At 45.2% G+C, this 24,460-nt stretch overlaps 1 protein-coding gene across 3 annotated transcripts in view; it reads right to left on the bottom strand.

Annotated features, from left to right (window-relative positions):
- LOC147730783 (uncharacterized) overlaps window positions 1-24,460 on the bottom strand; it is a 200,598-nt gene that overhangs the window by 15,655 nt on the left and 160,483 nt on the right. For all 3 annotated transcript variants that reach the window (XM_086958631.1, XM_086958632.1, XM_086958633.1), the window contains 3 exons: window positions 17,958-18,154; window positions 2,133-2,191; window positions 1,685-1,746 (listed from right to left, as the gene is read on the bottom strand). In XM_086958631.1, coding sequence (XP_086814757.1) covers window positions 1,685-1,746; window positions 2,133-2,191; window positions 17,958-18,154 — 318 coding nt within the window. The remainder of the gene's footprint in view (window positions 1-1,684; window positions 1,747-2,132; window positions 2,192-17,957; window positions 18,155-24,460) is intronic.

Raw genomic sequence — 24,460 nt, 5'->3', positions numbered from 1 at the left:
GATGCATAAAAATCAGTAAAAATGGAAAACTGGTAACCTTTATCTAATAAGTGCTGATGGTATTTTGATATTGTATTTTGAAATATTTCTCTCAGTATTCATACAAGTTTATTTTTTGCCCTTGTGTATATCTAATCGTACTTTCAGTTCTGAGAAAAAAAAGTCTAATATGTTTCCAGGTTCTTTTAACGAATATGACTACGCTGCCACGTGCATTACAGATTTTAGAATAAAAGGCAAACCTGTGTTTCACAACAATACACTTCTCCGAAAAGGATAGCATTGTATTTTTAACACTTGTTGAAATCTCACTGGTTGCAATCTGTCTGCATTGCATTTGGCCTGGCAGTCATGGCTGACAGCATGGACAGATACTCACAATTGACCCATTCACAAAAGCAGTCTAGAGTATGTAAAGTAGTACTCCTCGAATACTCCTTTGTGTGCTTTTACATGCCTTTGTGGAACGGCCCCAAAACATCAAAAAATTGGAATATCAGCTGAATAGCATTGCACTTTTACTAACAGGGAATTGGACGTTACGTGCCGATTCACAAATGCAAATAATAGTATGGAAAAGAATACTACTGTATTCATAAATTATTTTGTGAATCTGCCTCATCGTTTGCTGTGTGTGTAATCCTTAAAAATTGAAATATGGAGTCTTCATTGTAATACTTTGATATATCATTCTGCCCACATTCCACTAAGAGTATGCTTTAACTCTTCTTTCTCCTGGCTCCTGAAACTTACCTTCAATCGAGAAATACAGCGAGACACATTCTAAACATTGCTTTACCCTGTAATGTCCCTTCTGGCTGTGGTGCTCTTAACCTGTAAAACCTATGGGCACGTGCTGCCGCAGTGGGTTTACTTAAGGTACCCCTTCTGGTACTCCTGTCGGAATCTGAAAAAAACCCTTTCAAGAGTCCGTGTTCACACCTTCAATCTGTTAATGGATTGTGAAACCTGCAATACCCTTCTGTGTGGCTAGACTTTACACAGCTTGTGTGGGGAAAAAAACACAAAAAACCTGGCAAGTGAGAGTGCTAGACTGGTGCCTAGCACTGTGCTTAATCTGTAAAACAGGAAACTGACATGTCTGCTGTCAGGAAGCCTCTTAAGCTTGCACCACCATTCCCTCGGCCATCGCTGGCTGACAGTACAAACACACCTAAGAACATCTAACTCTTTCAAGTATGGCACTTCATACTATTCCAGCCCCACAAAGCTATAAGAATGGCTTGGGTGGCCGGAATTAGTCCTTTTAATGTATATTGAATTAATAAGCAACTGTTGTTGTGCAACTGGACACTGGAAACCACCGGGGCACATTAAGCACTGGCCTAGCAGAACCTAGGAAAAGGGCAGAAGGTGAATACCTGGGGAAGGTCAGGAGGACAGGGCCTACAGGTGGACGGCCCTGGGGAATTTCGAAATGCTGAGTTTAGCTGTTACTTGTCGCAGATTCATAATTAGAACACAAGAGAGGAAGTAGGGTACATAGGAGATGAGAGATGCACGACTGCCCGGGGGAAGGAAAGCAGCTACAGAATCCGGAACAAGGGAGTGGATTCACTTCCTGTAGGATAACAGAATGTAAAGACAATGGGCAAACGGGAGGCAGCCGAGTAACTTGGTATATAGGGGACTATAGTACCTATGGAAAGAATCAGTGCAATACCTGCGTCTTCTGGGATACTTGTGGATGGAGTGAATGTGTCCAGCAGCATCTGAAGATCTCTCCTGTCAAAGAGACATCAGTTTATTAACACAAAACATATTTGCACCACTGAGAAACGAGTGGACGGGATAGAGAACAGAATGTGCGAGAGGTACCCCCAGCACTGAGGGGCACATGCACCAAGGAAGGACCAAGGCGTGAATTAGAGATGAAGCCATGAGCGGAGAGCAGATACACCCAGGAATGAGGGGGACATGCATCCAGGAGTGTTGGGCACCGAATGTGAGAGGGGGAAGACACACACAGGTCTGAGGCGTAGACACATACAAGTATGGGGAGCAAACACACTCGTGCGCTGAGCAGGGTTGGAGCTGTGAGTGTGCCGCAGTGGGTGTGTGTAGAATGGACATTTCTGGTGAAGCAGAGGATAGTTGTTGGTGTTACTCACTCAGGAATATTTTGCAGTGATCGTAATTCTCCAACCATCTCCTGAAGAAGATGCTGGCCCTGCCAGAAAAAAACACAGACTCAGGCAAGAAAAATGACAGTGCTCCTTTTGGCACTGCGAAGTGCGCCCGCAAGTATAGTCACATTGTGATGACTTTATGGCGTGAAATTAGGCTCAAGACGAGGATTTCAACCACACTGCCACCCTAGATGATTTAACAGCTCCAAAATGTTGTATCCTCTACTCTGATCTTCAGAGACCCAGACAGCTATCAGGAGAAGCTTTCTTTAGGATAGCATTGTGGTCTCCGAGATGAGGATTCGTACCTGGAAAAGTAAGGTGGCAAAGAAGTGTCGCTCATCTCTTTTGTCCTGTGTCTCATAAGTCCTTGGACCATTAAGAGGAAACATACAGAGCTTCTCCACAGGAGTAAGGCTTACGGGAGACAATAAGATGGTTCACTTTCTGAAATTGAAGAGGAGTCCCTCTAAGGCAAGAGGTTGTGATAACTGCCACACATCACACCTTTTGCTTAGATACAGGCAATAGCTATCAATAAGCAATCAATTGTTGCGATAGTTTGTCTCTTTACTCGCAAAAGTTACAACAATCCCCTTGTGTAGACTTCTCCAATTAAATTCGGGTCCAATTCTAACACATGCCAGCCTTGTAGCCTGTAAAAATGAGCCATGCTACAGAGAGGTCAGTGGGGATGATGGACAAACATGAATAAGTGCTGTATTCAGCGAATCACAAATGAGTCTATTCTCACTTAACACTACGTATTCAAGTACTTTCAGATGTGACATCTATGGGATAGGTTTCCCATTTAAAGCTTTGTGGGCAAATGCTACTTTTCTAGATTTATTAGTGCTTGTTATGATAGCTCTGCTATGTAGATCTCAATCATACGGGACACAGATTTGAGGTCAAACTTAGGAACGGCAAGGTCAGAGAAGGCGTACCCTTCTGAGATGAGCAATGCTTCATCGTGTACTTTGTCTACCACACTCTCTAAGTTATGGATTACAATATAATAACATGTTTCAAGTTTGCAGCAATTTCAAGTAGCACGTGCCAGCTAAATCAATAGAATGTTACAATGCAATAAAAAAAGACATGTTCAGGAAAAAAAGCATCAATGTAGGAGAAAATGCTCTATATTTTGGCTGAGAGAAAAGAAAAGACTTGCCCCCTTTCTTTGGCCTGGCTGTTGCTTGGACAGTCACTACGTGTTGTTTCTGTTTGTAATTGTTCTTTTTTACCTTTTCCAGTGGCTTTTACTTAACGTATTTGGTTGACACTCCTGAATGATATGATGAGCAGTATTCAACTATTTTCACATGGCGTTGGGGGATGGTCACTTATCTGACCTTAAAACTTCATTATCAGATTCCCTCTTGTAAACCTCAGGGTACCCATTGCCTAGCGAGCGTTGAGAGTATGTACGCTTGGAACTTCCGAAGGGCTAACCTATCTACAAATCCACAGAGGTCTATTAAGACAGCTGAAGACGAAAGGAATGCACAGGAAGAGGAGGGCAGTGAGGATGGATGGGGTATCTGATTGGAGCATGGATGGGGAGGGATGGAACTTGCTCAGAATTCTATACCTTTGTCGTGCATGCCTACTGCCTTTGGCTCATCTTCTTGCACTTACTGGTAATGTTGGTGCTATGGGGGTAGCATGGGAATAGCTGAAAAGTAATGAGATTCAGAAGACAGCTCACTGTTGAAGCTGCGCGACTTAGAGGACCCTTTAAGTCCACAGTTATTAAGATAACTACCCCTGACGAAGAAGAACCAAGACAATCAACTCAACGAGAAACATCCAAGGTGGAAACCACTTTTGAAGAATGTTGTGAAATACTAGAAACAATAAGTGGTGGAACGCACTAACAGAGGAAGACGCCATCCCATAAAGTGATGGGATTCAGCTGGAACCAATTTTATTAACATTAATCATAGTCGGTTGACAGCTGTCTTGGAACATAGATGAAAGTGAGGTCTGTGAGTTGCTTTCCTCATGTTCAGCATTTCATAGGCAGATGAGTTGATACAATAAATGGCCCAAAGTCTAGCTCAGGTACACATAGACAATGCTCAAGTTTACAGAGGTCTTACCATATTGTATCCTTTTTGTCTGCTGAGTTGTTACTTTAGTCTGATTCAACGTACGTATGACGGTACAACGCGTGGTATTACTACGCGTACCGTTACCACATAGGTTTTACAGGCGCTGCATAGTGGAATAGTTTAATTTACTATTCCAACTCCAGTCCCCGTGGATGGTAGGGAAGGTTTTGGATAGTAAATTAAACTATTCCCTATCCTACAGCGACCTCCAGCGCAAGTCGTTGTTATGACTTTCGTTGTAAACCTGCGTGGTAACGGTACTGCGTTGTAAAAGTTCCATTGTAAAGGATGTTCCCCGATTCAACTAGTGACATTCATTCACCCTGGGAAGCATACCCTCCAATGTAGGCAGAGTTGTGACGGAAACAGTATGGTGTAGTGTGTGTAAGGGCCTGTGTGTGTGGCAGACTAAGCACACCTGCTAATGTGAGTGGATATTGATAAAGGTTTATAAATGAAATAAAAACATTTCATTTAATGTAGAGTGTTACGTTCAACAGCAATTACTAGTGATTTGGCAGCTCTCCTACCCTAGGTACAGATTTGTCTCTGGGTGGCTAGCAACATGTTCATTTTACATAGAGTGTTTAGTGGTGTTTGCAGTGGGAGGAATGCAGGCTCATATGACCTATGACCAGGTCATAAATCAAGCTACGCGGAGAAATAATGTTCTATTTACAGAAGTTGTATAGCTTAGGGAGTCAAGCCTGATCTGCTGTGACAAGAGTAAGATATCAGTTTAAAAACATGACCAGCTCTGACCGGTGCAAGGGGATCTCAGAGTCTTATCACTGCTGGAATTTAGATTATAAAAGAATCAGTGGCTCCTCCTCTAGTCAAGGAATCCTTACATACAAGTGACAAATCACTTAGGCGAGTCACGCATGCTATCCAAAACATTTACTTCAGCAACCTTTTTTGGGACGTGGTACTGGCTTTCTTGCATCAGTTCTGTTGTACGATCCAAACTGAAGTCAGAGGAAAAGGTGTGCGAAGCCTAACGAGACTGCCTGGAAGCTTTCTGCAAATGGAACTTTCTGAAAGCGTATTCCTTGACAGCATTATTCATGGTGGAATGAAACCTAGTGCAGCTGAGAATTACTATATATCTTTTTTTGCAACTACAGATAATAATATAGATAAGGGTTGTAAAGTCATCCAGGTGCCTTCGGCACCCCCATTTTTTGCTGACTGGTACCGGTGGTAACTGACTGACCCTGGGCTCTGCCAAACCAGGGCCAGGGCCAGTTCTATGCTGAAGAAACACTAGGAATACGGTGAAAACACCTACATACACTAGGGTTCACTATGGGTTAGGGTAACCCTATGATTAGCACGACCTCCCCAAAAAGGCCCTCGTACATAATAGGACTGGGGGGTTGAAATTTCCTTTAATTCGCTGGTATATAATAGGGCATGGCAGCTTAGAGGCAAGCAGCCCTTCCTGCACTTGCATGTGCGCACTGCTGAAGCCTGAGGTCAGTTTAAAAGCAGCCCTGTGTTGCAGGGCTGCTTTTAAAATGCAAATTGTGCCCAAATTGGACTTTGGTATTTGGGGCACAAAAAAACTAATAAACTACAATGTTGTGGCATATAAGGGACTCTCCTCCAGGTGTCCCAGGGGTGGGGGCTCAGTTTTTTATAAGGAGGGTCCTTATAAAATGGTTTTTATATGCCCTAATGTTAGTGAAATTGCAAATTTCACTCCCCAAATTGTGGTAAAGTGCTTCCCAAAATCGACTTTGGTGCTAGGAGCACTGTAGAGTGAGGATCTGCTATATTTAGACCTATTCAGAACCCCTAAAGTCTCTCCTAGGTGTTCCAGGGGTGGGGACATCCTGTAGATATAGGCAGGGTCCTCATAAAATATGTTTTATAGGCCCTGGTGTTAGAGAAATTTCCCAATTAATTTTCCTCATTGCAGATCCCCAGCTACATAGGTTAACATGGCAAGAAGTTATTAAATATTAACTAACTTCAAGGATGTCATCAAAATATAATTCAAGAACTTGAATGGAATTGATGAATCTAACAATAAGCTATATGACCTTCTCGTCTGTAAGCCAAAATTCAGCCTTCCTATGGTATGTCCTGATTGGTCAGAGTTAAGTGTATTAGCGAGGCTGCATTGATGAGGTGATAAGTAGCCTCTGGGGTTAGAGAGCCATTCTGTGAGATCAGTGTTCTGCTACATAGGATTGCCAGACCAGAGGGAAGGGTCGTAAACAATAATCTTCAATAGAAGGAAGAGACAGGTAGGAGAAGCTAGTTTCATTTACACCCCTACTCTTTGGCTTAAGGAAGGAATGAGCACATGCAAGGGGGAGGGACAATATCAAGACGAACCATCCTGAAGGTTGGCTTAGCCTGGTCCCTCCTCTCTGCTGAAAAATCAGCCATGTTGAATTTTGGAGAAATGGTGCTCTCTGGGAGACTATGGTGCCACACCTGGAAGGATATGGCCATACTCTGGAGTGTTGGCCTGCACCTCATTGGCCGGGAGTGCCCTCCTGTTTGACCCAGAGAACTTGAAACAAGCATCTGAGAGGGGCAGAGCCTCTCACATCTGCTGCTTGAAACAAGCAGAAGAAGAAGAGGCCATGCTGAGAAGTTTGATTTGCACCAACCTGGCCCTGCACTCTGACTGACTGCACAATGTGGAACTACAGCCCAGTGGGCCTACCTTGCTTCAGAAGGACTAAAGGGTGGACTCCTTGCAAGCTACAGGTTAACAGAACTCACCTGGACGATCACCACCAAGAATCCCCAGCCTGGAGTACTACCAGTGGATTTGTAAGGGTTTTGTCTAAGTGGATTGTGAGAATTGAAGTCCTAAACTTTCAAGGACCATCTTGGAGCTTCCACACGCTTAGATGTTGTTTTGGACACTTTGGGACCTTCAAAGGAATTTCAGGAAGAAGTTCCAGAAGTTTGAAGAACTTTGGAGCAACTTTGGAAAAAAAGCTCCATAAGTAAACCGACTGATCTGGCCAGCCAACCTGCCGACCCTCAACCTGCCGTCCAGTTTCATTGAGCTGAAAAGCTCTATGAGGTCTGACTTCCAGAGTTTGACTGGGTGTTGGTTGAAACCCAAGTCGGCGAACCCTCACCGAATCTGGGCAGGTGAAGAACATTGAGGGGCCCGCCAAAAAAAGCTCTGTAAAATGTTTTACTTCCGAAAGTAGAGGAGGTGACCGGGACCAATCACGAGAGTCAAGCTGCTCACCTTCAACTGCGAGCTGGCCTGGATCTCGAGTCCATCCAGCTGGAAAGCTCTGGAGGTCAGACTTTCATAATGTTGACCGGAAGCTCATTGCAAGGCAAGCCAGTGAACCCTCTGAATTATTCTGAGCCCTAGACTGTGTTAGTGTTCTTATTTCCACCACTAATAATCAATTTTCCAACAATAATAATTTATCAGGCAACAATATTAGACTAGCCTAAGGTTAATTGTGCTGAGATTATAGTTGTCTAGAGGTTTTGAATTGTTTAGTCACATCCAGGCAATGTTTCAACACACGTTTTATGATTAGTTGTTAAAGCATATGTTCAGCAGAAAATCACAAATTTGAAGAGCATGTTTCAAAGTTAATAGTGCGATAAATTTTAGGGGTGGGTGAAAAATGTTGCTCCACCGGCTGAGTTTGCAGTGTTTTTTCTCTCATGTGGCTCATCAATGTTAATTTGCTGAGTGCAAGCAAGAATAATCGTGTGCTAGATCTCCTGCCGGCGAGATTTCTCAACACTGGTGGTTGCGGCAGGTTGCGACTGCTGGCATTGAGAAATCTGCTGCTCACGTGGGGGAAGCTGCTACTCAAGTAGAATATCTACTCGAGTGGCAGAAACAAGCAGCACTCTCTGGCGCAACGAGTAGTGCCGTTCGCGATGAATCCATAGCAGCTGAGGTTCTTTCATGAGGGCTGATGTCCTTGCTCCTCTTTGCTTCTGTTATAATGCATGCCATTAGTGTTGTACATTTGAATTTTAACTTCTTTTTCATCGGGCAATAGAGTGGAAGCCTATAGAGCTACGTGAATCGCTCTGATCTCAAGCACATTGTTGTGATAAAGGGATTCTCTTTGGGTCCTGGGACACAAAATTCTTTGTGTGGGCTCCCTAGCCAATGAATCACAAATCCACCACAGAAATTTCTTAGTGACTAGTATGTACTACACAGTGCTGTTTGAGAAGATTGTCACATTTTATCCACCAAAGGGCTGGGGTACAATCTTGGACAAAGTTTTCCCTAATTTTGTCTTCCCTGGTTTTAGGGGCAACATTGTAGCACTGTCATGTGCAGGCGTGCTATGCCAAAAGAAAACTAAAGTTGTTCAATTTTTTTAAGAGTGACTGAATATAAATGATCTTTTTGAGTAGCTTTTTTGTAGAAATTTCTTTAGCTGTAGTAGATCTGTGATCATGCTCATGTTACTTCGTTTTTGCACCCTTTCTTGTTAGCCTGGAGTATGTTGCTGATCTCTGTTCTCAAAGGAGGATCTTCTCTGTGCTCCTGTTTTAAGTAGAATCTTTACTTCTAAACTTTAATGTCTAGAACTGTTGTTACAGTAAGGTCTTGTTGTTGGTGGCAAATACAAGGATATTACTCGCAAAGGTACATTCATAATTCTTTTTTTACCATCAGGTGCATGAGTGCCGATGACCTGGTTGTGTCTAGCTGGTCGTGTTCGAGTGCCCCTAAGCGTCAAGTCTAATGGTGCTAAAAGCCTCGGCCCAAATGACGACTGAGCCACTATGCACCAAACTGGCAGCCAAGAGTTTCATTAACTCTCTGTGCCTTACCCGGCACTGAGAATGGTGGCAAGCTTCTTCTACCAGCAGCAAGGTCAAGGTTGATGTGGTAGTAGGCGAAGATCTCAGCAGGCTGCATCTGGTGCAGCAGAATGAGGTGAGATCACTGCCCCTTCCCAAGCCTGCTCCCACTGACCTTACATGCTGAGGTCAATGCCTGCTTTAGAGGATAAGAGACAGACAGATAGTTCAGAACTGTGCTTCTGTACCAGCCTGGCATACAGACTGTGTTGATGTGCCTTGAGGACCAGTGGCGGCAAGTGAAGTTTGAGAGTGGTGGGCTGGGGTTGCGAAGGTATGAGTTAACATAACATTAGGGTAGCACAGGATTTTTTTGCAAGGTCGGTCGCGATTTCCTGCGCAAATCTTGTTTTAAAACTTAAATAATTTATTTTCAAGAACAATTCTTTTAAATAAAAAGAGCAAAACACCATAGATGTTTTTAACTTCAATGGTTCCCCGTTTAATGGAAGTCCTTATTTTGGCATATTTTTGTATTGCAGCAATATATAAAGGAAATTAGCAACGAATTGAGCACAACAATGTTGTGATGAGCAGAAGCAGAAAAAGTTCAGTTGAAATGAAATTCTTTTAAGAGACAATTTTCAATTAGGTGGCTGTTCAAACATCCAGGCACCAGCATCCTGCTGACTAGTCATTGAAAGTGCAAAAAATACCCAATCATGCATGCTCTGCACTTCAGGCGGCATAACCGTAAAAGCTTCAACAGAGATAGGCAAATGATTGATACTATTAATCAAAGGTTCTTTGTGATGAAAACAAATGCAACGTTATTTGCTCCAAAAAGAGAAGAGAACTCTACAAAGCTAACTCATTCAGTGTTTTGTTGAGTTCAGATCTAGTTGTATGACTCCCCAAATCAGTTGTGAAGGAATATCTGGATGTGGTAAAAAATGAACAGTAAATGCGTTTTAATGTTAGTTCTGACATTCTAGCTCTGTGTTTTTTTTGCAGCTTTTATAAAGGCCAAACTCCCCCAAAGATACTGGTGCACTTTACATGAGCACCAGTTACATGAGACAAGGACATATTCATGTTCTATAAGGACAGGGACAGTCTTTACTCAAAACTACAGGATGTTGAGCTGACACCAGGACTCGATCCTAGCTCACCACTGAAAAATCGCCGCTCTGACATTCACATCATCTACCATAAAGAAAATATGCCAATCATAACATGTCACAAGCACACCTCACGGGATCATTTTGTTTACAAGCTAGGACCGCCATATATTTGAAATAGCACCCCATATTAAACTCTAAAGAATTATAAATACGTTCATACCTGTATTTACAAATTACATTTATAAAATAAAAATTTCTCCCTCCTGATCCTAACAATAAACCTTAAGAAAGTTAGAAAACGATGTGTCCATTCCAACATGCAAAAAACAATTAATTTATACCTTTTATTGAGATTATAATACAGCTGTGATTGATAAAATTGCTTACTTTACTTTCTTCAAATAGGCCGGGTCCGAGCAAGTCCCTTTCTCATTTCCCCAGCAGCAAAGTTTTTCTTTGTCATGCCGGTCTGAAGCATTGTCAAGACTGACTCGGGTGACTCGTTAATTGAAGCACGGCAAGTTATTTCACTGCACTGGACATCTGCAGTGTCTAAAATTCACGAGTCTGCATGTGGTGGAAAAGGCGTCCAAAAATGTCTGCAGCGCGGGAAGCAGACAACTCGAGTCTGCGAAATGTGTATTCAAAATTAATGAAGACACACTGCGCAGACTCGATTACTTGGCTTCCCGGCTACCTGTAGCCTTAACTCCACCCTTTCCTAGTACATCACAGGGTGGGTGCCACCCCATCTTGTGACGTGCTGGGAAAGGGTGTGGTGACCATGCTCTCACCTCCCTGAGTGACGGAAAGCCCCAGAGATACAGGGCTTCAGTTAAAGACGCTCGGGACTGATTTCATTCCCAGGGGATCAGGGGGAGGAGACTGGTCAACAAGGCTTTGTATTTGCCGAGCTGATGACCTCACAGGCCTCAGGGCCGTGAGAGCTTCAGCCCGGCAAATGCTCTACACTTTCGGCAAGCCTAGGGGGCAGCATTTATGGAATGCTTGCTTCCGTCACGGATGGAAGCAAGCACAGTGACTGACACGGCGTCGGTGCATCAGAGAAAGCAAAAAATGTGTGCTCATTTTATTAAAAAAAAAAAACATTTGTTGGCCAACAAATTGCTTTTAGTTTTATTTACTCTGACTGTCCTTGGCAATGAAAGTAAGGGGGGGCGGAGCCCCGACGCCCAACAGCAGAAACCGCCACTGTTGAGGACTCTGGGCCTTATCTTCACGCAGTATTGCCATGACAAAGTCTTGTCGGTGGAGGACGGGAAGAGTAGGTAATGCGAGTGTCCATCTAAGAGACACTATTGCTGTATAATTAAAAGAACCTCATTTTTAGCAGAAGCAGTCAACTAGCCTTAGTATGTGGAGGAAAAAAATCTGAATAACGGTGTCATGTCGTCATGCCTGACTCTGCCTCGGGACAGAGCAGGCAGACAGGAAGAGGAAAGGCGGAAACAGGAACAGGAACACTAATCTAGTCTGTAAGCCAGTTACATCCTGGCAGGGAATAAAGAAGGATGTGAAAAGTTAGCTCTGACTCCTGTGTCGTTTATGTGCGGGCAAAGCGCGACATTGGCGACGAGGGTGGGATCCAATTACCCCACAACAGAGTCGTGTAGCCCAGCCGCCTGCACGGCCCAAAAAAAAAAAAAAAAACGACGAGTCCGTGGTTTCCTGCACCGGCTGCCTAGAAAGGCGCGAGAAACTGCCCGGAGCCGCGACCCGGCTAGACGACGTCGCGCTGCCACTCAAGGTGCACAGAGCAAGGAAAGTGCACACGCATCACCGGATGACTGATCCCCGGAGCAGCCCAGTACCGAGCGGCGCCACTGCAGGAGCGGAGACCCCGCCCACTCGCGGAGACACTGAAGCGAGAGCAGATGCGAGGGTGAGTCCCGCTACAGTGAAATAAAAGACAGAAGCAAAGAAAGCGTGATTGTGGCAGCAACTGCAAGCGTGTGGACAAAGAGTGTCTGGGCCAAGAAGACAGCGTCCCATCTGGCGGCCAATTTTAGGTCAGGCGCCGGCCCTTGAACAACCCACGCCTCAAACACGGCGGCCATCTTAGAATCAGGCGCAACTTACTCCAGGACATAAGGCTAGCAAATAAAGCGGGAAAACAAGCCTACAATAATTAAAAGGGGCAAGGAAAAGCAAAGAAACACATGCCCAACTACAACAAGCCCTAGCAACAACGAGAAAGCAGGGAGACACAACAAAGGGTGAATAAAACTCTCAATTAGCCAAACTACTATTCAAGCCTCACATGTCTGACACCGAGCCCAACAGTACCTCTGGAAGACACGCGGTAGCGGGCCCAGCAGCACAAGCCAACGCAGCCATGATGCCTCAGGCGTCTGTGGGGGCACCTTTTATGCGACAGTCACAGCCGCTGACAGTGACGCCCGCCAACACCATGGGGCCCGCATGGAAAACCTGGAGTGAGGATTTTGAAGATTACATGGACGGCTCCCTACTACAAGATCCCAAACGCAAACTGGTTGCACTGCGAAATCTAGCAGGCCAAGAGATAGCACAAATCATCAAGGAGATGCCGGACGCAGCAACTGCCACCTATGACGAAGTAAAAGCTGCTCTTGATAGACGATTCTTACACAAACGCAACGTGGACTACGAGCGATATGTGTTTAACCTGGCCACCCAAGAAAAAGGAGAATACATGGGCGACTTCATTGTGCGTATTAAAAGGATGATGCAATACTGTGAATTTGAAAATTTCAAGACGGAAGACGCACTGCGACTTCGCATCATCGATGGATGTCAATCTGAATCACTAAGCAGGCGACTATTGAAGAAACCATACACTTTAGAAGAGATCAAAGAACTAACAAGAATCAATGATCAAGCGGAGGACCATGCCAAGTGAATGGAAACTCACAAGCCCGATCATAAAGAACACGCCCTCCGGGTACAAACACGCAAGACCACCCGATCCGTGACAAACTCACACAGATCGAGCAAACATCACCATAACTTCCGGAAAACATCACCCAGACGAGAATCACGACATACTAGACCTACTAAATCAACACCCGCATGCTATCGGTGTGGACAAGAATACCCCCATTCCGGACAATGCCCAGCAATTGGCCAGCGATGTCACCGCTGTGGAAAAGATAATCACTTCGAGGTAGCATGCCAAGCCAGACAATCAACGCACCGGTCTCCCGTCCCGCGACCTAGCATATGACACCACGCACGTGCAGTAACGGGAAGAGAAAGACACCCATCCAGCTCCTCAAGATCAAGTAACCGATCAACAAGCTCACACCAACCGCGAAGCCGATCCACGAGCACGCATTACTCTCGACACCATACGACAAGCTCACATCGAGCGCACAGATCCACATCCAGTGACTCATCATCACGCACGCCTGCGTCGCAAGACAGTGACGAATACATCTGCATGGTGTCTGACCCGGACCGTTTGAAACGATACCCCAAACTAGACATCATGATAGGAGACCATCCAGCAAAGTTCGTCCTGGACTCGGGAGCATCGCTAAACTATATCTGTGCGCTGGAGTATTACAACATGAAACATCGACCCAAACTGGAGCCAGCAGCGGTTCGTATATTCACATGGATGTCTCGGAAACCCCTACCATGTCTAGGTCGTTTTCACACCACACTGACTTTCAAGGACAGGAAAGTTCCAGCATACGTCCATGTGGTAGAGGGACCTGATGTCGCTGACTGTCTGCTTAGCTTGCCATCAGCCGAAAGACTAAAACTAGTGGAACTGCTGTACATGACTGAAGATGCCCCTGACATCGTGGCGAAATTCCCAAATCTCTTCAAGGGCCTGGGGAAACTAAACCACTTCAAGGTGAAGTTACACATTGACGAACGTATAACACCCATTGCCCAGCATCACAGGAAAGTGCCCTTCCACTTACAGCAAGCCGTTGATGACGAGCTCCAAGATCTCCTACAATTGGACATCATTGAACGCACATCAGGACCCACCCCCTGGGTATCCCCAGTCGTGGTGGTCCCGGAGAAAGGACAGGACAATAAAGTCAGACTATGTGTGGACATGCGCGCACCCAACACCGCCATCGAGCGAGAGCGCCACCCGGGGCCACACATAAGTGACATGATTACGAGACTCAATGGCGCTACAATATTTTCCAAACTTGACCTTAACAAAGGTTACCACCAGCTAGAGCTCCATGAACAATCAAGGTACATTACAACATTCACCACGCACCAAGGCCTGTTCCGTTACAAACGTTTGAACTTTGGCATTTCGTCAGCCGCCGAAATTTTCCAGGAAGCCATCCGGCGAGTTATTCAAGGGATCCCCAATGCATTCAATTATAGTGACGACCTGCTAGTATTTGGTAAAGATCGAATCGAACACGATACTGCATTGGACAGAGTATGCCACGCTCTACTGAATGCAAACTTGACGCTCAATGCCAACAAGTGTGAGTTCCACAAAAACACCCTGAAATTCTACGGACACATCTTCTCAAGCGAAGGGATGAAACCAGATCCTGACAAGGTAGCTGCACTTGCTGACACCCCGACGCCCCGAGACGTGAGTGATCTCCGCTCTTTCCTTGGGATGGCGAGTTATTGCGCACGCTACATCCGTGATTACGCCACCATCAGCTACCCACTTCGAGAACTCACGCGTCAAGGACAACCTTTCGAGTGGTCACAAGCATGCGAGCAAGCCTTCATGGAAATCAAACAGGCTGTTGGTTTAGCCATCAATCTTGCCTATTTTGACACGAACAAGAGAACAGAGATCACAGTCGACGTCAGTCCAGTGGGCCTGGGCGCCATCCTGGCTCAATATCGTGAACATTCTGATCAACGCCATATTATCGCATACGCCAGCCGCAGCCTCACGGATACGGAGAAAGCATACTCCCAGCCGGAGAAAGAAAGCTTGGCTGTGGTATGGGCGTGCGAACACTTTCACCTGTTTGTATATGGCAAACACTTCACCATCGTCACCGACCACCAGGCATTGATCACCATATTCGGCAATCCTAACGCCAAGATGCCGCCACGCATTGAGCGGTGGGGGTTGCGTCTCCAAGACTACATATACACCATCGTCCACAAGCCTGGCAAAGCTGAAAATCCAGCTGATTACATGTCTCGGCACCCCTTATCCAGTGCCACGACTGCACATTCACTAGCTGACGACTATATCCATTTTGTCATCGATGCGGCATGCCCTCCTACAGTTCCTCTTGAGGCCATTCAAGAAGCATCCGCTTTGGACCCACTCATACAAGCAGTCATGGCCCACATACGTGCGAACTCCTGGCGACATGTCAAAAACATGTCAAAAACACACCTCAAGGCTCGGATACACACCTCCGTGATCTCACAGCCTTTCAACGCATACATGATGAACTCTCCATCAGTGACAAAGGACTCCTCTTGAGAGGGGGGAGAATTGTGATCCCACACAAGCTGCACCAAGGAATCATCAACCTGGCCCACGAAGGCCACAGAGGCATAAACGCCACGAAGAAGATCTTGAGAGAACGAGTCTGGTTCCCTTCTCTCGATCATATGGTAGAATCAACCCTAAAAGACTGCATGACATGCCAACTGGTTAGTCGTGAGGAACCTCCAGCCCCACTCCAAATGTCAGAACTTCCAGACGGAGTGTGGCAACAAGTCGCAGTCGACTTCTTTGGACCACTGCAATCAGGACAATACATCATGGTTGTCATGGATGAGTACTCGAGATTCCCCTTTGCGCACATGATACCATCTACCAGAGCAACAGCAGTCATCCCCATACTAGATGAAATCTTTGCAGCATGGGGCATTCCGTCAAGAGTTAAATCTGACAATGGACCCCCGTTCAACAGCCATGAGTTCACAGACTTTGCGAAACACCTCAATTTTAAACACCAGAAAATCACTCCATTATGGCCACAAGCCAACGGCATGGTGGAGCGATTCATGGGGACACTGAAAAAGGCAATCCAGCAAGCGGAACTAACACACCGAGACATCCAGCAGACCCTGAATGAGGTGCTGAGGGCCTACCGGACCACTCCGCACAACACCACGAACCAGTGCCCAGCCACAATAATGCTGGGGAGAGCACCCCGCACTCGATTACCCACAATAAACACGACGTCCCAATCACGGACCATCACTGTTGATCACAACACGCTGGTCGAAATAGACAGAGAGAAGAAACAGAAAATGAAGACGTATGCAGACCGACGCCGGCGCGCCAAGGACGTCGACATCCAAGAAGGAGACTGGGTCATAGTACGAGGTGACCGGTGAACAAAAGCAGATAGCCGATACCTTGACATTCCACTGCAGGTTTACAAAAGGAAGGGAACAATGATCACAGCAAAAGCTGACCACAAGCAAATAACAAGAAACATATCGCATTTCAAGAGATACACTCCCTCAAACCACCGAGGAACCTCCTCGAGTCAAGTATCGAGCGACTCAGCTAGTCAAAGTGACAACAACGATTCACATCATCACAACTCCCCAAGAATTGTCAGCAGCTCCAGTCGGCATAGCCAAGCGCCAGAACAGGAGAGCCGTCCAAGACGTCAAGTAAGAAGACCTAGGCGGCTTGTCGAAGAAATGTAGGGAGCAGTAGGACTTTGTACAAAAGGGGGAGATGTCATGTCGTCATGCCTGACTCTGCCTCGGGACAGAGCAGGCAGACAGGAAGAGGAAAGGCGGAAACAGGAACAGGAACACTAATCTAGTCTGTAAGCCAGTTACATCCTGGCAGGGAATAAAGAAGGATGTGAAAAGTTAGCTCTGACTCCTGTGTCGTTTATGTGCGGGCAAAGGGCGACAAACTGTAAGAAAATGCGATACCAACAAGGCACATACGCAAAAACACCACTCTGGAGGAAAAGTAATTCTGCTGAGTATAAAAACGGATGTGGAAGAATGAGCTGCTGTCCAACTCTGACAGAGCAGAAAATAGAAAAGATGATTCTTCATTTCGCTCTAAGCATTATATGAAAGGTGCAAACCAAATACAATTTTTAAAAAACCTGAAAAAGAACGAAATACTTGCCTCAGTTTTTTGGGTAAATAATAATGTTTATCATTTAAACATTTTCAAATATAATGAATTCATAATGGAGAAACTCCAATGGGCTTGCAAGATTGCCAAACTTACAGCTGGAGAAGTGGGGGAAATGCAGAAGGCTGGTCAGAGAATGCATAAGGGCAGAGATGTTTTGGCCAAACTATGGTATTCTGGGGATTGATGAGACGTGGCAAATAATTCATTCTATGGCATTTACAACTGGGAAGGATGTTAAGTGGAGAAATATTTCACAGATGAAGGATGAATAGTTGAATTACACATTTTATGTTCTACCCTGAGCAAGGGATAATCAATAATGTAAAATGAGTTGTGACAAAGCTTTACTTTGTGCCAATTTGATAGACCTTATACACATTAGCCCTAAGACAATACCTACTGATGCCAAATTGAAAATTGTGATTAAGTTTGTACACTGTAGAAAATTAACAGTGAATAAAGCCACAGAGATTAAGGAGTATAGGTGGCCCTGGTGCAATGTCAGTGTGTGCTCACTAGTATGGTGAGATTGAGACCTATTCCTCTTTTAGAGGTAGCAGCAGTCGGAAAAGGTGTAGGTAAATGCACCTTTCTTAGAAGGCCAAGAAAGTGTATTACCATTCCATTGGTGATGCATGGACAAAAAGACAAGTCTAGAAGAGTGTCTGAACGACTTTTTGGACCTAGACCTATGTGTGAAGCTGCTGACCTGGTAATCCATGGTTGGATTGGGCACATCTTCCAGTGCCATGCGGTGGGAAGGGTCAGGCATAGGAGAGGTGCTACTGTCTTGGCAGGGCGGACCTGCTGGACCAGGGAAAGGAGATGTAGATGCCTCTAGTACTTCTGGTGAGGGTTGCAGGAGCCTCTGTAGCTCTTGTAGACTTGTCAGCTGCAGGTCAATCCCTGAAAATAAATCAGTACATCAGACAGCATTACCGATTTTTAGGTTAATCATTATATTTATGAAAATAATTTCAGGCAAGCCTTTCATGCCACACATTATTAACAAAAGGTGTAAAAAAATGTAAAAAGCGACATACACACTCATGCTTTTTAATAATAATGTGCAAGAGGTTTGGATACAGTCACCCAATTTATGATGGCATCAGGTGGACCGGTTAAATAGTATTTAATGAGGTGGTGAAGAGTGGTGGCATAGAAAGAGAGTGCCATAATGGGGTGGATGTCACTTTGTTCTCCCACCATACCATCTATGTGGGCGGTTGGCAGACTTCAGGCCATATGAGACTGGCTCAGGTACAGGTGCTACTAGACAGCAGAGCTACACTCGCATACCGGAAGCAGTCCTTTAGTGCCCTTGATTCTTCATTATTACGTAATTAATAATGCCCATTGTCAGGGGCGGCTCTAGGCTCATGACGGCCCTGGGCAGGGAGCGTAGGTAGGGGGCCACGGAAGAGGGGGTCAGTGCGGGGCCCTGAAGAGGGGGTCAGGGTGTTTGGAAGTGGAACAGAGCCGGAGGCCGCCAAATCCCTGCCAGGGGCTGCCACGTAAATATGTATCCATCCTCAGAGGAACATTATATTAAGGATATATAATGGCGTGGCGGCCCCTAGGGTTTGGCGGCCCTGTGCAGGTGCACAGCTTGCACATGCCTAAGGCCGCCCCTGCCATTGTGGTCAAGATAAGGAGGGAAAATACTGAGGGTACGTGCTTGGGGGGTAAGTGCAGGTTGTGGGGTTGTTGTCAAAAGCTGCTCGGGATCTTTGGTGTCTTACTGGATATATCTTTTAGGTTCAACCTCGCTCTGAATTCATGTTAATCATTTTTCTTGGCTTCTTTGATATCGTCCCGAATAGCTGCCATTCTTCATTTTTTCATTCCTTAACCTTTATCTGGGGCGTAATTCCTTTCTTTTTTAACCTCCTATAAGAAGACTGATCTCCTATTCTTGGTGTCCTGATGTACCATACCAAGTAGGGAGTTCTCTTGGTGTGCCTGACACTGCTCATCTCATTACTGGGTTTAGACGACTATTCTGATACGAGCTGGCAAAATGTTAAAAGTTATACTGAATTAGATTTTTTTTATGACATACATATTTTTTATTTAAAAATAACTAAATAAAACTTTTAATGAAAAACAAAAATTACTTTAACCGTTACATTTTACTAACATTTACAAAATAATCATTGCATATGAAAATTGCATTGAGGGTGAGATGTTTTAATTATTTCAAGTAATAATATTTATATAGTAAAGCAATATATTTTATTTAATTATTTATTAAGCTTTTAATTAAATGAGTTAATGTGTTGTAACTTTCTTTTTTCTAGTCAGAAGTTAATCATATTTTTGTAAAGTTAACTACAATTTTATTTTACATTAACAAAATGTTTAATTTTTAAAAATAATTATTCAACTTTTATTGTTCTCTGAACTTGACTATTGGGAAATGATCTCTGCCCCAATGGTAGAGACCGGAACCTATGTGTGAAAGGTTATGAGTAGTAACTTTACACTCATAAATCCTGGTGCAGGAGGATCCACCAGGGGGCGGACACATGTCCGATTGCCCCCAGGAGTAACTTTACACTTAAAAATGGTGAACAGCAAAAAGTAGTAAAATTATCCATAGGGGTAGTAGTAAATTGACACAGGTAAATCTACACGTGTAAACGTACCTTTCTATATAGTCTCTGTAATAGTGTCTAAAGTATAAATGTATGGTTTGGTTGACCATATTTACTGAGTACTAAAAATCTCATCATGGGTCTGGATGATCTTCCACTCACCCACTGGGTCATTGGCCCATATCTTTGTGTGCTCTGACCATCGTGCCGTCCTTTCTTAGCACTTGGTGATCTCTCAAACAAAGTTATAATCTGGAAGAAAAAGCAGCTAACTTTCAGTAACATTAGTTCTAATGTCTTTCTGGGGTTGTGTGGTGTCAGGGCTGTAATTACCGAATTCCTGAGCTGAAGGGTGTCACACACCCTTGGGAGCCATATGGGTCCCTGGGTGAAAGGGTCATCATGGCCTGACAAAAAGCCTCAATAAGACAGATTAGTGGATGGAGATGCACTCTGGTTAAGGTTTCTGGAGAACTGGGATTCACCGCGCGGAAGAAGCAGACGCTGTTAAAAGGCAGAAACGACGCTTTAAACAATCACTGAAGCAGAACTGTGTTTCTTGGGTTTTTTGTGTTTTGACCATTTAGAGGACCTCTCCCTGCCTGAAGGAGTGAAGAGGAAACATTTGGGAGTCATATTACTAGCCAGAGCCAAGAACAACTGTGCTTCCCATTACCCGAAGGCCTTCAGTGTATAAAGGCATCACATATGGATTTTGTGGGGGTCTGACAAGAAATCATGTTATGAAAACTTTGACAGAATTTACAAAATCATACTCCACCAACCAAAAATATATATGACACCACTGCAGTAAGCTTTCAAGAGAGCATACACATGATTCACATGGATAATAATACTAATAGAAATAAATAAAGGAAATCAAGCTAATGGTTTTCTTGATCCTAAACTAACATCTCCGTTCATAAATTGACACTAAGGGGCATATTTAGAAGGAGTTAACATGAGCAGAACGTCACTTTTTGTGATGTTCGGGTGGCGTTAGGCTCTTTGCCTTATTTACAAGGCAGCGTTACGCCACTTAATGTGTTGTAACACCCCCTTGTAAATAATAGCCCTACTCATGCAGCACTTAGCGTGAAAGGGGCGTGCAGTGGGTATTTCAGTGGGTGTTCCACTGCAACACCTATTGCTTTTTGACACTGCCTGATATTTACAAGGTTAGGAGCAGTGCCAAAAATATCACCAGGGAATACCTGTTCTTAACCTCTTCCGTGCTCATGACGAGCTCAAGTCATGGTGCCGCTGTGCTCATGACGAGCTGAGCTCGTCATGACACTCGCGGAGCTCACACGCGGGGATAATTCTCCCGCTGTGCTGAGCGTTCTATTAAAACGGGCGTGGTTATGACGAGCTCAGCTTGTCATGAGCACAGCGCCACCGTGCTGCGTGACGAGCTGAGTTCGTCACGAGCACCATGGCGGTGCGCCACCCCCCTGCCCCCAGCACAGCGGGGGAATTAGCACCGCGGGGAAGGGGCTAAGCAGGTGATAGGAGGAGAAATGTTCTATTTTTCCTTGCATTTTGATCTTTACATGTGTGCTGCATTCTGCAGCACACATAGAAACAGCAAATCGCATGTAAAGATTGTTTATGTGCAGAAAGGTATCCCTTCCTGCACATAAACAAACACCCCTGCAGTGCAGGCTCCCTTGCAACATGACAAGAGTGCCTGCGCTGGCACTAGGCAGATTCTTCAGCGCCAGCCCTAGGGGATGCAGGGGTGTGCTGTAGTTTTGCAAATGCAGCACTTTCCTGTGTTTTGAAACTGATGGAGTGCAGCCTTATTTTAGTGTAACACTGCGCTCTGCCAGTTTCTAGTAAATATGCCCCTAAGATTTTTTTTCAAGGTTAGCACTCAATCTTCAGATTTTAGACATCATTTTACAAGTTGCTTCCACACACATAGCCACCTCGCAGCTTCAACACATGGAGTAACACTGTGAGGTTCTTAAAACACTGGTCTGGTACACAAGCAATGTACATGTCACTCACAAACATGATAGGGACAGCACTGGCATCAGTAGAACTAGACTTCCCCACACATTGGGGCAGATTTACAAGAAACTAAAGCAGTGTGGTGCCGAAAGTCATTTTGCTGCGCCCGGCTGCATTAGTTTTGAAGCGCAGGGATGCAACATATTTAAAACAACATATTATGTTGCATCTCTGTGCTTCCCCCAGAGCTGCTGCACACATTGCTGCCATGCGCCGGTGCAGGCACCCTTGCACATGGCGCAAGGATGCCTGCATCATGGGAAGATTGTTTTTGTGCATGAAGGAGCACCTTCCTGCACAAAAACCATAAATTGAGGTAATTTCCTCTTCCAATGCGTGCTGTAGAATTCAGCACGCATTGAAGGAGGAAAAAAACGGGAAGAAATGAAAACATTTCTCCTCAATGTACCTTGCTACGCCACCCCTTGGGTGGCGTAGCATCCTGACACATTTCCAGATTTACGATTGCTCGTAAATCTGGAAATGCATCAGTGGACATGGGTGTTGCCTGAGAATACCCACAGCAACACCCATGTCACGCCCCTAACATGCAAATTGTTGTGTGAAAAGGGGCGATATTTACAAGCACAGGTAAAGCCACGCAGGCTGGCTTTTTGTAAATACCAAGCAGCAGGTTGTGCAGCCAGTGCGTCATGCAACGTGACGCACCGGCGGCGCAAGGGGCTTGTAAATTTGCCCCACTTTGTAAGTAGGGTTTGTAAATATGCCCCATTTTGTAAGTAGAGCACGAACAGCAACAGTGCAAGCATCGGATGCACATTTAACGGGTCAATAAGGATATTGGCCGCACATGCTTCTCTCACCTGGAAGTACAGAACGTACCAGTAGTGAAGTGTTCCTTCACACATTCATCATTAATAGGACACCAATAGGAATGCATGCGCTCCTCCCTCCTTGTACACAGAGTATGTGTATCATGGGCATCACAAGAGCATACTTCTCTCACACTTGTACACATTTCACTGGCTTGCACAAAGCTGACAGCATGGGTAGTAGCAGTGAAGTGCATCTCACACAAACAGACCAGGTTCAGGAAGTGTCCCCTCTTCTCCATCCACTCTGTGGCCTGTCTAAGCATGGAGCAACACACAACATGAAAGGTGGGTCTCTCTACATTCCCAGCTCAACCTTGACCCCTCTTTGGAGAGATCATCTGTAGACAGTAGGAGTTCGCGGTAATTCCCAATCTCCCGGACAACCTCCAGGCGGGCATCCTGAAAGGCTGCCGCCTGACAAATGGAAACTTTGCGTTTCCATTAATTAACCTCTACTACAATCCACTTGGGCCCATATCCAAATTGGCCACGCTGACAACCCACCTTGAGTCCTTAATGCTCCAATACCCGGCCTTGGAATGCATAATTCTTGGTGACTTCAATATCCATAACATAGGGATATTAACCACACGACGACATCAGTCTGGGGCCACCATTGCTCTGAATGATCTATTAAAAACTTATAAACTGGCGACAGCGCACTCGGTCTTCCTAAATATCAGCCCAGGGTCCTTTGTCGGTCCTACATATAACAACCAAACAACGATCGACTACATCATCCTAAGTGAAAAACTACAACCTCTCATGTCAAACTTCACAGTTCATCCGAGCAGCGATAGCGACCACGCTGCCTTAACCATCACATTGAATCTCATAGTGGACACTCGCCACTGGCTCAAATACATTGGAGCACCTAATGGCGAAGAACTGATAAAGTTGCCTAGAAGAATCAAATGGGCACAGACCTCAATCACAACTTTTAACAATTGGGCAAACCAGTGGCCAAGCTGGTCACTGAATGAACAGAACAAGCATTTGCAATGCAATAGGTCTCGCATTAGGAAAGTTGGAGCTATTGGTATTGTAAATGACACATTTTTTATTTATGTTTTGTTTTTGAAAATAGCGAAATTAATAGCTTAGTCATTTACAATGCCAATAGTTATAACTTTCGCAAATGTGACACGTATAGCATTTGTAATGCAACATGTGTTGTATTTACGTGACTTACATGTATTGATATTACAAATAACAATGGCTTTTAATTTTTTTTCAATAAGTAATACTGAGAGGGGGGTGAGGGGGTATGAGGGTGTATGAGGGTGAGGGTGAGAGGGTGTGAGGGGGTGTGAGGGTGAGTGAGGGTGAGAGGGTGAGTGAGGGTGTGTAATGGTGAGGGTGTGTGAGGGTAAGGGTGAGGGGGGGTGAGGGGCTGTGATGGTGGGTGTGTGTGTGAGGGTGTAAGGGTGAGGGGGTGTGGGAGGAGGTGTGGGAGGAGGTGTGGGTGTGTGAGGGTGAGGGGGGTGTGAGGGTGAGGGGGTGTGAGAATGAGGGGAGGGTGTAAGGGTGAGGGAGTGTGTGGGTGTGTGGGGGTGTGAGGGTGAGGGGGTGTGAGGGTAAGGGTGTATGAGGGTGAGGGGGTGTGAGGGTGAGTGAGGATGAGGGTGTGTGAGGGTGAGGGTGTGTGAGGGTGAGGGTGTGAGTGAGGGTGTGAGGGTGTGTGGAGGTGTGAGGGGTGAGAGAGGGTGTGTGAGGGTGAAGAGGTGTGAGGGTGAGGGTTCGAAGTAGTGTGAGAGGGTGTG

The sequence above is a fragment of the Lissotriton vulgaris genome, chromosome 2_1 (assembly GCF_964263255.1).
Source record: "Lissotriton vulgaris chromosome 2_1, aLisVul1.2, whole genome shotgun sequence".
Taxonomy (NCBI): domain Eukaryota; kingdom Metazoa; phylum Chordata; class Amphibia; order Caudata; family Salamandridae; genus Lissotriton; species Lissotriton vulgaris.
Note: the sequence above shows the minus strand (reverse complement) of the source record. Positions and strands in the feature narration are given on the sequence as shown.